This window comes from Bombina bombina, chromosome 3, assembly GCF_027579735.1.
Source record: "Bombina bombina isolate aBomBom1 chromosome 3, aBomBom1.pri, whole genome shotgun sequence".
Classification (NCBI taxonomy): Eukaryota; Metazoa; Chordata; class Amphibia; order Anura; family Bombinatoridae; genus Bombina; species Bombina bombina.
This window is the reverse complement of record NC_069501.1, coordinates 1,139,915,531-1,139,932,588: the sequence shown is the minus strand read 5'-3', so window position 1 is coordinate 1,139,932,588 and position 17,058 is coordinate 1,139,915,531. Positions and strand designations below refer to the sequence as shown.

The window sequence follows — 17,058 nt, the reverse complement described above, 5'->3', positions numbered from 1 at the left end:
GGGCAGAGAGCTCCAGTCCGACTCAGACGCCAGCAAGGTGGAGGTGGAGTACTGGTTTGGGCTGGTATCATCAAAGATGAGCTTGTGGGGCCTTTTCGGGTTGAGGATGGAGTCAAGCTCAACTCCCAGTCCTACTGCCAGTTTCTGGAAGACACCTTCTTCAAGCAGTGGTACAGGAAGAAGTCTGCATCCTTCAAGAAAAACATGATTTTCATGCAGGACAATGCTCCATCACACGCGTCCAAGTACTCCACAGCGTGGCTGGCAAGAAAGGGTATAAAAGAAGAAAATCTAATGACATGGCCTCCTTGTTCACCTGATCTGAACCCCATTGAGAACCTGTGGTCCATCATCAAATGTGAGATTTACAAGGAGGGAAAACAGTACACCTCTCTGAACAGTGTCTGGGAGGCTGTGGTTGCTGCTGCATGCAATGTTGATGGTGAACAGATCAAAACACTGACAGAATCCATGGATGGCAGGCTTTTGAGTGTCCTTGCAAAGAAAGGTGGCTATATTGGTCACTGATTTGTTTTTGTTTTGTTTTTGAATGTCAGAAATGTATATTTGTGAATGTTGAGATGTTATATTGGTTTCACTGGTAAAAATAAATAATTGAAATGGGTATATATTTGTTTTTTGTTAAGTTGCCTAATAATTATGCACAGTAATAGTCACCTGCACACACAGATATCCCCCTAAAATAGCTAAAACTAAAAACAAACTAAAAACTACTTCCAAAAATATTCAGCTTTGATATTAATGAGTTTTTTGGGTTCATTGAGAACATGGTTGTTGTTCAATAATAAAATTAATCCTCAAAAATACAACTTGCCTAATAATTCTGCACTCCCTGTATATATATATATATATATATATATATATATATACATTGCATTTTTAACACTGAAGAGGTTATTTGCTTTCCTTTGAATAGGAGAAAGACGTTGCACAAGCAGACCATTATGCAGACTTAGCTGTATCGTCTGATCGGTACAATCCATCAGCGCTAACAAATAAAGGGAATGCTGTGTTTGTTAATGGTGATTATGAAAAAGCAGCTGAATACTACAGAGAAGCTCTGAGAAATGATTCTTCTTGCACAGAGGCACTGTATAATCTTGGTGAGTATAGTGCAAACGAGTCATGAAACACATTCTTGTAATTTATAGAAAATATCACTCAGTATGTTGCTGTTATACTGTCAAACTGACCTGCCAAAAGTGTTTGACTGCACAGATTCACATGCTGCACTGTGGAGATATTAGGGGGGTCTTGTGCACCCCATTAATTACTGTTACACCCCAAAACTGAAAACACAAACCTTACACAAAGCAAAGATAGAAGTAAAATAAAATAAATATTGTCAGTGTTTGTACCCCCTTAATGTAACACAAAACAAACTCCTAACTTTTTTAAATCTGTGACTCATGGTAAACATACTAATAATGTAAATGATACCATAAGGCATTTCCAGGGCTTTTTTGATTTTCAGAACTTTTTACAGTAGGCACTATGCATTCTGGTAGGTAGGTTTTAAAAATAAAAGTTATAACAACCAGAATAGTAGGGATTGGACTCAAATCCATCTAATTATTTGATTATGAGGATGAAAGAAGGGTCTATGATAGCACATTCATTTGTTACTCAATATCAGATTTGTATAGAGTGAGAAATTATCAAATCTGCTTAGTTCCCTTATAATATGGCGAGATCGGAAATGATTCTCAGTATTTATTTTCCTTTCTCCCTGCGTTGAAGTAGGTGTAGTCTCTTGCTTGTACACAGTATTATGGGGAATACAAAGTACAGTCCTTGCTTGGTGCTGCCCAGTGTTCTCCACATACTATTTTGCTAGCTAGGTCCTGACGTAGCTGGGTGTTGCATCATTTAAAGGTACATGAAACCCAAACTGTTTCTTTTATGATTTAGGTAGAACATACATTTTTAAACAGCTTCCCAGTTTACTTCTATTATCAATTTTGCTTTATTCTTTTGCTATCCTTTGTTGAAGGAGCAGCAATGCACTACTAGAAGCTAGCTGAATACATTGATAAGCCAATGACAAGAAGCATATATGTGCAGCCACCAATCAGTAGCTAGCTCTGAGCTCCTGAACCTACTAATTTGCTTAGTACTCTTGGTATCCGTTGTTGAAAAAACATTACGTTTTTTCAACAATGGATACCAAGAGAACTAAGCAAATTAGATAATGGAAATAAATTGTAAAATTGTTTAAAATTATATGCTCTACCTAAATGATAAAGGAAAAATGTTTGGGGTTCATGTCCCTTTAAAATTATCAGGCTGGTGTGCCCATTAAATAGGTTCTAGGGATAACAATAGCTACCTTGAGAGGTGCTATAGTGCGACAATAAATTTGTTTGAAAATAAAATGAGCATCTCATTTTTACAATGTAGTGTCTCTTTAAATTATTTACATTGTAGTGTCTCTTTAAATTATTTACAATACAGTGTCTCTTTAAATTATTTACAATGCAGTGTCTCTTTAAATTATTTACAATACAGTGTCTCTTTAAATTATTTACAATACAGTGTCTCTAAATTATTTACAATACAGGTGTCTCTAAATTATTTACAATGCAGTGTCTCTTTAAATTATTTACAATGCAGTGTCTCTTTAAATTATTTACAATACACTGTCTCTTTAAATTATTTACAATACACTGTCTCTTTAAATTATTTACAATACACTGTCTCTTTAAATTATTTACAATGCAGTGTCTCTTTAAATTATTTTTCTCTTGTAAGGTGTATCCAGTCCACGGATCATCCATTACTTGTGGGATATTCTCATTCCCAACAGGAAGTTGCAAGAGGACACCCACAGCAGAGCTGTAATATAGCTCCTCCCCTAACTGTCATAGCCAGTCATTCTCTTGCAACTCTCAACAAGCTAGGATGTTGTAGGAGAGAGTGGTTAAATATAGTTAGTTTATTTTCTTCAATCTTACATCAACCATCGAGGGGGAACAAGAAGTTCCCTAGAGATGTTAGAAGTTTCAAAAATAATTCACTGGGCAGAGATTCACTCTTGCCACCTATCAGCTATCCATATCCCAGGTGTAGAGCACTGGGAGGCGGATTTTCTAAGTTGTCAGACTTTTCATCCGGGAGAGTGGGAACTCCATCCGGAGGTATTTGCACAACTAATTCTCCGTTGGGGCAAACCAGAACTGGATCTCATGGCGTCTCGCCAGAACGCCAAGCTTCCGTGTTACGGATCCAGGTCCAGGGATCCCAAGGCGACACTGATAGATACTCTAGCAGCGCCCTGGTCTTTCAACCTGGCTTATGTGTTTCCACCGTTTCCTCTGCTCCCTCGATTGATTGCTAAGATCAAGCAGGAGAGAGCATCGGTGATTCTGATAGCACCTGCGTGGCCACGCAGGACCTGGTATGCTGATCTAGTGGACATGGCATCCTTTCCACCATGGTCTCTGCCTCTGAGACAGGACCTTCTACTTCAGGGTCCTTTCAACCATCCAAATCTAATTTCTCTGAGGCTGACTGCCTGGAGATTGAATGCTTGATTTTATCAAAGCGTGGCTTCTCCGAGTCAGTTATTGATACCTTAATACAGGCACGAAAGCCTGTCACCAGGAAAATTTACCATAAGGTATGGCGTAGATATCTTTATTGGTGTGAATCCAAGGGTTACTCATGGAGTAAGGTCAGGATTCCTAGGATTTTATCTTTTCTCCAAGAAGGTTTGGAAAAAGGATTGTCAGCTAGTTTCTTAAAGGGACAGATTTTTGCTCTGTCTATTCTTTTGCACTAGTGTCTGGCAGATGTTCCAGACGTTCAGGCATTTTGTCAGGCTTTAATTTGAATCAAGCCTGTGTTTAAACCTGTTGCTCCACCATGGAGCTTAAACTTGGTTCTTAAGGTTCTTCAAGGAGTTCCGTTTGAACCTCTTCATTCCATAGATATCAAACTTTTATCTTGGAAAGTTCTTTTATTTTTTTTTTGGTAGCTATTTCCTCGGCTCGTAGAGTCTCTGAGCTATCTGCCTTACAATGTGATTCTCCTTATCTGATTTTTCATACGGATAAGGTAGTCCTGCGTACCAAACCTGGGTTCTTACCTAAGGTGGTATCTAACAAGAATATCAATCAAGAGATTGTGGTTCCATCCTTGTGTTACACAATCTGGACGTGGTCTGTGCTTTAAAGTTTTACTTACAAGCTACTAAAGATTTTCGTCAAACATCTGCTTTGTTTGTTGTCTACTCTGGACAGAGGAGAGGTCAAAAGGCTTTGGCAACCTCTTTTTCTTTTTGGCTAAGAAGCTTAATCCGCTTAGCCTATGAGACTGCTGGACAGCAGCCTCCTGAAAGGATTACAGCTCATTCCACTAGAGCTGTGGCTTCCACTTGGGCCTTTAAAAATGAGGCTTCTGTTGAACAGATTTGCAAGGCGGCGACTTGGTCTTCGCTTCATACTTTTTCAAAATTTTACAAATTTGATACTTTTGCTTCTTCGGAGGCTATATTTGGGAGAAAGGTTTTACAGGCAGTGGTCCCTTCCATTTAAGTTCCTGCCTTGTCCCTCCCTTCATCCGTGTACTTTAGCTTTGGTATTGGTATCCCACAAGTAATGGATGATCCGTGGACTGGATACACCTTACAAGAGAAAAGACAATTTATGCTTACCTGATAAATTTATTTCTCTTGTGGTGTATCCAGTCCACGGCCCGCCCTGTCATTTTAAGGCAGGTAATTTTTAAATTTAAACTACAGTAACCACTACACCCTATGGTTCCTCCTTTCTCGGCTTGTTTTCGGTCGAATGACTGGCTATGACAGTTAGGGGAGGAGCTATATTACAGCTCTGCTGTGGGTGTCCTCTTGCAACTTCCTGTTGGGAATGAGAATATCCCACAAGTAATGGATGATCCGTGGACTGGATACACCACAAGAGAAATAAATTTATCAGGTAAGCATAAATTGTGTTATTTTTTGGCATTCTTATTTATTTTAGGTTTGACTTACAAGAAATTAAACCGCCTGGAAGAAGCTTTGGATTGTTTCCATAAACTGCATGCAATTCTCAGAAATAGCGCTCAAGTTCTAAGTCAGATTTCAAGCTTGTATCCTTTTTATGTCAAGTACTGGTTTTGCTAAAATATTAGTTCTACAACTTTTTTCACCTAAAACGTTATTTTACCAAATGATATTGTTGCTGTTTGTTCACGGTATGAAAACAGAGCCGGATATACAGAAAGTGCTGATTGCACCAATGTCAAGTGATCCTCTAATCTAGGGAGGCAGGAGAAGAGTCTACTTAACATGACATACAAACATTTCTTCCATGATTTAGATAGAGCTCGTCATTTTAAACAACTTAAAATGTACGTCTATTATCACATTTTCTTTGTTCTTTTTTTATCGTTTGTTGAAAAGCTGGGATGTAAGCTCAGGCACATGCCTGGATCACTATATAGCAGTAGTTTTGCAACAATCTTATCCATTTATAAGAGTACTAGAGGCCACACTACTTCCTTCCATGTAGTGCTCCAGACACCTACCTATGTATCTCTTCAACAAAGAATAACATGGGAACAAAGCAAAATTGATAATAGAAGTACATTTGAAACTTTCTTTAAATTGTAATCTCTGTCTGAATCACAAAATATTTTTTTTGGGGTTTCATATCCCTTTTAAGATGTAAAACACCTCTTAATTTTATATAAAAATTATGATTTATTCCATGTTCCCTAGCAAGGCCAAAAACTGAAACTGTAACCTACTTTTTCAAATTGCTGCAAATTTCCTAAACCAGCTGTTTACTTTGCAGCATTTACAAGCTACAGAATTTGTTTATTGGCTGCTCTTGGGAGCATGGAACAAGCACAATGTTTAGAAAAAAGCAAGAGGTGTTTAATATCATTTCTCCAACATTGGTGTGTCCGGTCCACGGCGTCATCCTTACTTGTGGGAAATATCTCTTCCCCAACAGGAAATGGCAAAGAGTCCCAGCAAAGCTGGCCATATAGTCCCTCCTAGGCTCCGCCCACCCCAGTCATTCTCTTTGCCGTTGCACAGGCAACATCTCCACGGAGATGGTTAAGAGTTTTTTGGTGTTTAAATGTAGTTTTTTATTCTTCTATCAAGTGTTTGTTATTTTAAAATAGTTCTGGTATGTACTATTTACTCTGAAACAGAAAAGGATGAAGATTTCTGTTTGTGAGAGGAAGATGATTTTAGCAGACAGTAACTAAAATCGATTGCTGTTTCCACATAGGACTGTTGAGATGAAGTAACTTCAGTTGGGGGAAACAGTTAGCAGACTTTTCTGCTTAAGGTATGACTAGCCATATTTCTAACAAGACCATGTAATGTTGGAAGGCTGTCATTTCCCCTCATGGGGACCGGTAAGCCATTTTCTTAGTCAAACAAACAGAATAAAGGGCTTAATATGGGCTATAAAACTGGTAGACACTTTTATGGGCTAAATCGATTGCTTTATTTGGGCATTTTATTCATGTTTATGCTGATATTTCACATTTATAAACTTGGGGAACGTTTATTAAACAGCAGGCACTATGTTAGACACCTTTTCCAGTCAGGGGGCCTTCCTAGTTGTAGGCAGAGCCTCATTTTCGCGCCATTACTGCGCAGTTGTTTTTTGAGAGCAGGACATGCAGATGCATGTGTGAGGATCTCTGAAAGTTGCTGGAAAAGTTTCTAGAAGGCGTCACTTGGTATCGTATTCCCCTCTGGGCTTGGTTAGGTCTCAGCATAGGCTATAGCTGGGACTGTATAGGGGTTAAATTTGTAAACGGCTCCGGTTCCGTTATTTTAAGGGTTAAAGCTCTGAAATTTGGTGTGCAATACTCTTAATGCTTTAAGACACTGTGGTGAAATTTTGGTAATTTTTGAACAATTCCTTCATACTTTTTCACATATTCAGTAATAGTGTTTTCTGTTTAAAATTTAAAGAGACAGTAACGGTTTTGTTTTAAAACGTTTTTCTCTTGTTAAGTGTATCCAGTCCACGGATCATCCATTACTTATGGGATATTAACTCCTCCCCAACAGGAAGTGCAAGAGGATTCACCCAGCAGAGCTGCTATATAGCTCCTCCCCTAACTGCCATTACCAGTCATTCTCTTGCACCTAACGAATAGATAGGATGTGTGAGAGGACTGTGGTGATTATACTTAGTTTCATACCTTCAATCAAAAGTTTGTTATTTTATAATAGCACCGGAGTGTGTTATTCCTTCTCTGGTAGAATTTGAAGAAGAATCTACCTGAGTTTTTCTATGATTTTAGCCGGAGTAGTTAAGATCATATTGCTGTTTCTCGGCCATCTGAGGAGAGGTAAACTTCAGATCAGGGGACAGCGGGCAGATTAATCTGCAAAGAGGTATGTAGCAGCTTATTATTTTCTGACAATGGAATTGATGAGAAAATTCTGCCATACCGATATAATGTAAACTCAGCCTTAAATGCAGTAGCAGCAACTGGTATCAGGCTGTCATGTATGTATATTTTACACTTCAGTATTCTGGGGAATGGCACTTCACTGGAATTATACTGTATGCATAAAACTTAGCCTAATTTGCAGGGACTAGCAACAGGCTTTTTAATAACACTCAATTTATTAATGTTAAACGTTTTTTGCTGGCATGTAAAATCGTTTAATTTTCTGAGGTACTGGGTGAAAAAATGTTTTGGGCACTATTTTTTTCCACTTGGCAGTCGTTTTATTTAATTTATGACAGTTTACTGATCTCTCTCACTGTTATGTGTGAGGGGGAGGGGCCTTTTTTGGTGCTTTTGCTACGCATCAAAAAATTCAGTCAGAAGTTTGTCTTCCCTGCATGATCCGGTTCATCTCTACAGAACTCAGGGGTCTTCAAAACTTGTTTTGAGGGAGGTAATCACTCACAGCAGAGCTGTGAGATTGTAGTTGACTGTGATAAAAAAACGTTTATTTCTGTATTTTTTTTTTTTTTTTTTTCTGCTATCAGGGTTAGTTATCCTTTGCTAATGGGAGCAATCCTTTGCTAAAATTGTGTTTTTTACAAAGATTTGATGCTATAACTTTTCAGTTTATTAATTTTCAACTGTCATAACTTTTTCTGTGCTTCTTATAGGCACAGTACGTTTTCATATTATAGTAAATTACTTGAAAAGTATTTCCAAGTTGCTAGTTTATTTGCTAGTGTGTTAAACATGTCTGATTCAGAGGAAGATATCTGTGCTATATGTGCTAAAGCCAAAGTGGAGCCCAATAGAAATTTATGTACTAACTGTATTGATGCTACTTTAAATAAAAGTCAATCTGTACAAATTGAACATATTTCACCAAACAACGAGGGGAGAGTTATGCCGACTAACTCGCCTCACGTGTCAGTACCTGCATCTCCCGCTCGGGAGGTGCGTGATATTGTAGCGCCGAGTACATCTGGGCGGCCATTACAAATCACATTACAGGATATGGCTACTGTTATGACTGAAGTTTTGGCTAAATTACCAGAACTAAGAGGTAAGCGTGATCACTCTGGGGTGAGAACAGAGTGCGCTGATAATATTAGGGCCATGTCAGACACTGCGTCACAATTTGCAGAACATGAGGACGGAGAGCTTCATTCTGCGGGTGACGGTTCTGATCCAAACAAACTGGATTCAGATATTTCAAATTTTAAATTTAAGCTGGAAAACCTCCGTGTATTACTAGGGGAGGTGTTAGCGGCTCTGAATGATTGTAACACAGTTGCAATACCAGAGAAAATGTGTAGGTTGGATAAATATTTTGCGGTACCGGCGAGTACTGACGTTTTTCCTATACCTAAGAGACTTACTGAAATTGTTACTAAGGAGTGGGATAGACCCGGTGTGCCGTTCTCACCCCCTCCGATATTTAGAAAGATGTTTCCAATAGACGCCACCACACGGGACTTATGGCAAACGGTCCCTAAGGTGGAGGGAGCAGTTTCTACTTTAGCTAAGCGTACCACTATCCCGGTGGAGGATAGCTGTGCCTTTTCAGATCCAATGGATAAAAAGTTAGAGGGTTACCTTAAGAAAATGTTTGTTCAACAAGGTTTTATATTGCAACCTCTTGCATGCATTGCGCCTGTCACGGCTGCAGCAGCATTTTGGTTTGAGTCTCTGGAAGAGACACTTGAATCAGCTCCATTAGATGAGATTACACACAAGCTTAAAGCCCTTAAGTTAGCTAACTCATTTATTTCAGATGCCGTAGTACATTTAACTAAACTTACGGCTAAGAATTCCGGATTCGCCATTCAGGCACGCAGAGCACTGTGGCTAAAATCCTGGTCAGCTGACGTTACTTCTAAATCTAAATTGCTTAATATACCTTTCAAAGGGCAGACCTTATTCGGGCCCGGGTTGAAAGAAATTATCGCTGACATTACAGGAGGTAAAGGCCATGCCCTGCCTCAAGACAGAGCCAAACCTAAGGCTAGACAGTCTAATTTTCGTTCCTTTAGTAATTTCAAAGCAGGAGCAGCATCAAATTCCTCTGCACCAAAACAGGAAGGAGCTGTTGCTCGCTACAGACAAGGCTGGAGACCTAACCAGTCCTGGAACAAGGGCAAGCAGGCCAGGAAACCTGCTGCTGCCCCTAAGACAGCATGAATCGAGGGCCCCCGATCCGGGAACGGATCTAGTGGGGGGCAGACTTTCTCTCTTCGCCCAGGCTTGGGCAAGAGATGTCCAGGATCCCTGGGCGTTAGAGATCATATCTCAGGGATACCTTCTAGACTTCAAATTCTCTCCCCCAAGAGGGAGATTTCATCTGTCAAGGTTGTCAACAAACCAAATAAAGAAAGAGGCGTTTCTACGCTGCGTACAAGATCTTTTATTAATGGGAGTGATCCATCCGGTTCCGCGGTCGGAACAAGGACAAGGGTTTTACTCAAATCTGTTTGTGGTTCCCAAAAAAGAGGGAACTTTCAGGCCAATCTTGGATTTAAAGATCCTAAACAAATTCCTAAGAGTTCCATCGTTCAAAATGGAAACTATTCGGACAATTTTACCCATGATCCAAAAGGGTCAGTACATGACCACAGTGGATTTAAAGGATGCTTACCTTCACATACCGATTCACAAAGATCATTACCGGTATCTAAGGTTTGCCTTTCTAGACAGGCATTACCAGTTTGTAGCTCTTCCATTCTGATTGGCTACGGCTCCGAGAATCTTCACAAAGGTTCTGGGTGCTCTTCTGGCGGTACTAAGACCGCGAGGAATTGCGGTAGCTCCGTACCTAGACGACATTCTGATACAAGCTTCAAGCTTTCAAACTGCCAAGTCTCATACAGAGTTAGTACTGGCATTTCTAAGGTTGCATGGATGGAAGGTGAACGAAAAGAAGAGTTCTCTCTTTCCACTCACAAGAGTTCCCTTCTTGGGGACTCTTATAGATTCTGTAGAAATGAAGATTTACCTGACAGAAGACAGGTTAACAAAGCTTCAAAATGCATGCCGTGTCCTTCATTCCATTCAACACCCGTCAGTAGCTCAATGCATGGAGGTGATCGGCTTAATGGTAGCAGCAATGGACATAGTACCCTTTGCACGTCTACATCTCAGACCGCTGCAATTGTGCATGCTAAGTCAGTGGAATGGGGATTACTCAGACTTGTCCCCTACTCTGAATCTGGATCAAGAGACCAGAAATTCTCTTCTATGGTGGCTTTCTCGGCCACATCTGTCCAGGGGGATGCCATTTAGCAGGCCGGACTGGACAATTGTAACAGACGCCAGCCTACTAGGTTGGGGCGCTGTCTGGAATTCTCTGAAGGCTCAGGGACAATGGAATCAGGAGGAAAGTCTCCTACCAATAAACATTCTGGAATTGAGAGCAGTTCTCAATGCCCTTCTGGCTTGGCCCCAGTTAACAACTCGGGGGTTCATCAGGTTTCAGTCGGACAACATCACGACTGTAGCTTACATCAACCATCAGGGAGGGACAAGAAGCTCCCTAGCAATGATGGAAGTATCAAAGATAATTCGCTGGGCAGAGTCTCACTCTTGCCACCTGTCAGCAATCCACATCCCGGGAGTGGAGAACTGGGAGGCGGATTTCTTAAGTCGTCAGACTTTTCATCCGGGGGAGTGGGAACTTCATCCGGAGGTCTTTGCCCAAATACTTCGACGTTGGGGCAAACCAGAGATAGATCTCATGGCGTCTCGACAGAACGCCAAGCTTCCTCGTTACGGGTCCAGATCCAGGGATCCGGGAGCGGTTCTGATAGATGCTTTGACAGCACCTTGGACCTTCGGGATGGCTTATGTGTTTCCACCCTTCCCGATGCTTCCTCGATTGATTGCCAGAATCAAACAGGAGAGAGCATCAGTGATTCTAATAGCGCCTGCATGGCCACGCAGGACTTGGTATGCAGATCTAGTGGACATGTCATCCTGTCCACCTTGGTCGCTACCTCTGAAACAGGACCTTCTGATCCAGGGTCCCTTCAAACATCCAAATCTAATTTCTCTGAAGCTGACTGCTTGGAAATTGAACGCTTGATTTTATCAAAACGTGGTTTTTCTGAGTCAGTTATTGATACCTTAATACAGGCTAGGAAGCCTGTTACCAGAAAGATTTACCATAAGATATGGCGCAAATACTTATATTGGTGCGAATCCAAGAGTTACTCATGGAGTAAGGTTAGGATTCCGAGGATATTGTCTTTTCTACAAGAAGGTTTAGAAAAGGGTTTATCCGCTAGTTCCTTAAAGGGACAGATTTCAGCTCTGTCCATTCTTTTACACAAACGTCTGTCAGAAGTTCCGGACGTTCAAGCTTTTTGTCAGGCTTTAGCTAGGATCAAGCCTGTGTTTAAAACTGTTGCTCCACCATGGAGTTTGAACTTAGTTCTTAATGTTTTACAGGGGGTTCCGTTTGAACCCCTTCATTCCATTGATATCAAGTTGTTATCTTGGAAAGTTCTGTTTTTAATGGCGATTTCCTCGGCTCGAAGAGTCTCTGAGTTATCTGCCTTACATTGTGATTCTCCTTATCTGATTTTTCATTCAGACAAGGTAGTTCTGCGTACTAAACCTGGGTTCCTACCTAAGGTGGTCACTAACAGGAATATCAATCAAGAGATTGTGGTTACATCTTTGTGTCCTAATCCTTCTTCGAAAAAGGAACGTCTGCTACACAATCTAGATGTAGTCCGTGCCCTGAAATTTTATCTACAGGCAACTAAGGATTTTCGACAAACGTCTTCCCTGTTTGTCGTTTATTCTGGTCAGAGGAGAGGTCAAAAAGCTTCGGCTACCTCTCTCTCCTTTTGGCTTCGTAGCATAATACGGTTAGCCTATGAGACTGCTGGACAGCAGCCTCCTGAAAGAATTACAGCACATTCTACTAGAGCTGTGGCTTCCACTTGGGCCTTTAAGAATGAGGCTTCTGTTGAACAGATTTGCAAGGCTGCAACTTGGTCTTCTCTTCATACTTTTTCCAAATTTTACAAATTTGACACTTTTGCTTCTTCGGAGGCTGTTTTTGGGAGAAAGGTTCTTCAGGCAGTGGTTCCTTCCGTATAAAGAGCCTGCCTGTCCCTCCCGTCATCCGTGTACTTTAGCTTTGGTATTGGTATCCCATAAGTAATGGATGATCCGTGGACTGGATACACTTAAGAAGAGAAAACATAATTTATGCTTACCTGATAAATGTATTTCTCTTGTAGTGTATCCAGTCCACGGCCCGCCCTGTCACTTTAAGGCAGGTAATTTTTCCATTAAACTACAGTCACCACTGTACCCTATGGTTTTCCTTTCTCTGCATGTTTTCGGTCGAATGACTGGTAATGGCAGTTAGGGGAGGAGCTATATAGCAGCTCTGCTGGGTGAATCCTCTTGCACTTCCTGTTGGGGAGGAGTTAATATCCCATAAGTAATGGATGATCCTTGGACTGGATACACTACAAGAGAAATAAATTTATCAGGTAAGCATAAATTATGTTTTTGTGCTTTTTATTGACAAGTTTAAGCCTGTTTAACATGTCTGTGCCTTCGGATAAGCTATGTTCTATATGTATGAAAGCCAATGTGTCTCCCCATTTAAATTTGTGTGATAATTGTGCCATAGCGTCCAAACAAAGTAAGGACAGTACTGCCACAGATAATGAAATTGCCCAAGATGATTCCTCAGATGAGGGGAGTAAACATGATACTACATCATCCCCTACTGTGTCTACACCAGTTTTGCCCACGCAGGAGGCCCCTAGTACATCTAGCGCGCCAATGCTTATTACCATGCAACAATTAACGGCTGTAATGGATAACTCCATAGCAAATATTTTATCCAAAATGCCTACATATCAGAGAAAGCGCGATTGTTCTGTTTTAAACACTGAAGAGCAGGAGGGCGCTGATGATAATTGTTCTGTCATACCCTCACACCAATCTGAAGGGGCCATGAGGGAGGTTTTGTAAGAGGGGGAAATTTCAGATTCAGGAAAAATTTCTCAACAAGCTGAACCTGATGTTGTGACATTTAAATTTAAATTAGAACATCTCCGCGCACTGCTTAAGGAGGTGTTATCTACTCTGGATTATTGTGACAACTTGGTCATTCCAGAGAAATTATGCAAGATGGACAAGTTCCTAGAGGTTCCGGTGCACCCCGACGCTTTTCCTATACCCAAGCGGGTGGCGGACATAGTGAATAAGGAGTGGGATAAGCCCGGCATACCTTTTGTTCCCCCCCCTATATTTAAGAAATTTATTTCCTATGGTCGACCCCAGAAAGGACTTATGGCAGACAGTCCCTAAGGTCGAGGGGGCAGTTTCTACTCTAAACAAACGCACTACTATTCCTATCGAGGATAGTTGTGCTTTCAAAGATCCTATGGATAAAAAATTGGAGGGTTTGCTTAAAAAGATTTTTGTACAGCAAGGTTACCTTCTACAACCCATTTCGTGCATTGTTCCTGTCACTACAGCAGCGTGGTTCTGGTTTGAGGAACTAGAAAACTCGCTTAGTAGAGAGACTCCATATGAGGAGGTTATGGACAGAGTTCACGCACTTAAGTTGGCTAACTCTTTTATTTTAGATGCCGCTTTGCAATTAGCTAGATTAGCGGCGAAAAATTCAGGGTTTGCAATCGTGGCGCGCAGAGCGCTTTGGCTAAAGTCTTGGTCAGCGGATGTGTCATCCAAGACAAAATTGCTTAACATCCCTTTCAAAGGTAAAACTCTATTTGGACCAGAATTGAAAGAGATTATTTCAGACATCACTGGGGGAAAGGGCCACGCCCTTCCACAAGATAGGCCTTTCAAGGCCAAGAATAAGTCTAATTTTCGTTCCTTTCGCAATTTCAGGAACGGACCGGCCTCTAATTCTGCATCCTCTAAGCAAGAGGGTAATGCCTCACAACCCAAACCAGCCTGGAAACCGATGCAAGGCTGGAACAAGGGTAAGCAGGCCAAGAAGCCTGCTGCTGGTAACAAAACAGCATGAAGGAGTAGCCCCCGATCCGGGACCGGATCTAGTAGGGGGCAGACTCTCTCTCTTTGCTCAGGCTTGGGCAAGAGATGTTCAGGATCCCTGGGCGCTAGAAATAGTTTCTCAGGGTTATCTCCTGGAATTCAGGGAACTACCCCCAAGGGGAAGGTTCCACATGTCTCACTTATCCTCAAACCAAATAAAGAGACAGGCGTTCTTACATTGTGTAGAAGACCTGTTAAAGATGGGAGTGATACACCCAGTTCCAATAAAGGAACAGGGAATGGGATTTTATTCCAATCTGTTCGTAGTTCCCAAAAAAGAGGGAACTTTCAGACCAATTTTAGACTTGAAGATCCTAAACAAATTTCTCAGGGTACCATTGTTCAAGATGGAAACCATTCAAACGATTCTACCCACTATCCAGGAAGGTCAATTTATGACTACCGTGGATCTAAAGGATGCGTACCTACATATTCCTATCCACAAAGAACATCATCAGTTCCTAAGGTTCGCCTTTCTGGACAAACATTACCAGTTTGTGGCCCTCCCATTCGGGTTAGCCACTGCTCCAAGGATTTTCACAAAGGTACTAGGTTCCCTTCTAGCGGTTCTAAGACCGAGGGGAATTGCAATAGTACCTTACTTGGACGACATTCTAATACAAGCGTCGTCCCTATCAAAGGCAAAGGCTCATACAGACATCGTTCTGGCCTTTCTCAGATCACACGGATGGAAGGTGAACATAGAAAAGAGTTCTCTGTCTCCGTCAACAAGAGTTCCCTTCTTGGGAACAATAATAGATTCCTTAGAAATGAGGATTTTTCTGACAGAGGTCAGAAAGTCAAAACTTCTAAGCACTTGTCAAGTTCTTCATTCTGTTCCACGTCCTTCCATAGCGCAGTGCATGGAAGTAGTAGGGTTGATGGTTGCAGCAATGGACATAGTTCCTTTTGCACAAATTCATCTAAGACCATTACAACTGTGCATGCTCAAACAGTGGAATGGGGCTATACAGACTTGTCTCCAATGATTCAAGTAGATCAGAAGACCAGAGATTCACTCCGTTGGTGGCTGACCCTGGACCATCTGTCCCAGGGAATGAGCTTCCGCAGACCAGAGTGGGTCATTGTCACGACCGACGCCAGTCTAGTGGGCTGGGGCGCGGTCTGGGAATCCCTGAAAGCTCAGGGTCTATGGTCTCGGGAAGAGTCTCTTCTCCCGATAAACATTCTGGAACTGAGAGCGATATTCAATGCTCTCAGGGCTTGGCCTCAACTAGCAAAGGCCAGATTCATAAGGTTCCAATCAGACAACATGACGACCGTTGCGTATATCAATCATCAGGGGGGAACAAGGAGTTCCCTGGCGATGAAAGAAGTGACCAAAATAATTCAATGGGCGGAGGATCACTCCTGCCACCTGGCTGCGATCCACATCCCAGGTGTGGAAAACTGGGAGGCGGATTTTCTGAGTCGTCAGACATTCCATCCGGGGGAGTGGGAACTCCATCCGGAGATCTTTGCCCAAATAACTCAATTATGGGGCATTCCAGACATGGATCTGATGGCGTCTCGTCAGAACTTCAAGGTTCCTTGCTACGGGTCCAGATCCAGGGATCCCAAGGCGACTCTAGTAGATGCACTAGTAGCACCTTGGACCTTCAACCTAGCTTATGTATTTCCACCGTTTCCTCTCATTCCCAGGCTGGTAGCCAGGATCAATCAGGAGAGGGCCTCGGTGATCTTGATAGCTCCTGCGTGGCCACGCAGGACTTGGTATGCAGACCTGGTGAATATGTCATCGGTTCCACCATGGAAGCTACCTTTGAGACAGGACCTTCTTGTTCAGGGTCCATTCGAACATCCAAATCTGGTCTCCCTCCAGCTGAAGGCTTGGAGATTGAACGCTTGATTCTATCGAAGCGTGGGTTTTCAGATTCTGTGATAGATACTCTGGTTCAGGCCAGAAAACCGGTAACTAGAAAGATTTACCATAAAATATGGAAAAGATATATCTGTTGGTGTGAATCCAAAGGATTCCCATGGAATAAGATAAAAATTCCTAAGATTCTCTCCTTTCTACAAGAAGGTTTGGAGAAAGGATTATCTGCAAGTTCTCTAAAGGGACAGATCTCTGCTTTATCTGTCTTACTACACAAAAGACTGGCAGCTGTGCCAGATGTTCAAGCATTTGTTCAAGCTCTGGTTAGGATCAAGCCTGTTTACAGACCTTTGACTCCTCCCTGGAGTTTAAATCTAGTTCTTTCAGTTCTTCAAGGGGTTCCGTTTGAACCTTTACATTCCATAGATATTAAGTTACTATCTTGGAAAGTTTTGTTTTTGGTTGCAATTTCTTCTGCTAGAAGAGTTTCAGAGTTATATGCTCTGCAGTGTTCTCCGCCCTATCTGGTGTTCCATGCAGATAAGGTGGTTTTGCGTACTAAGCCTGGTTTTCTTCCAAAGGTTGTTTCTAACAAAAATATTAACCAGGAGATAGTTGTACCTTCTTTATGTCCGAATCCAGTTTCAAAGAAGGAACGTTTGTTACACAATTTGGACGTAGTCCGTGCTCTAAAATTCTATTTAGAGGCTACA

The 17,058-nt window shown here is 41.6% G+C and overlaps 1 protein-coding gene across 1 annotated transcript in view; it reads left to right on the top strand.

Moving 5' to 3' along the window:
- IFT88 (intraflagellar transport 88) overlaps positions 1-17,058 on the top strand; it is a 192,339-nt gene that overhangs the window by 85,188 nt on the left and 90,093 nt on the right. The window contains exons 16-17 of the mRNA XM_053708525.1: positions 938-1,124; positions 5,004-5,112. Of these exons, the coding sequence (XP_053564500.1) occupies positions 938-1,124; positions 5,004-5,112 (296 nt within the window). The remainder of the gene's footprint in view (positions 1-937; positions 1,125-5,003; positions 5,113-17,058) is intronic.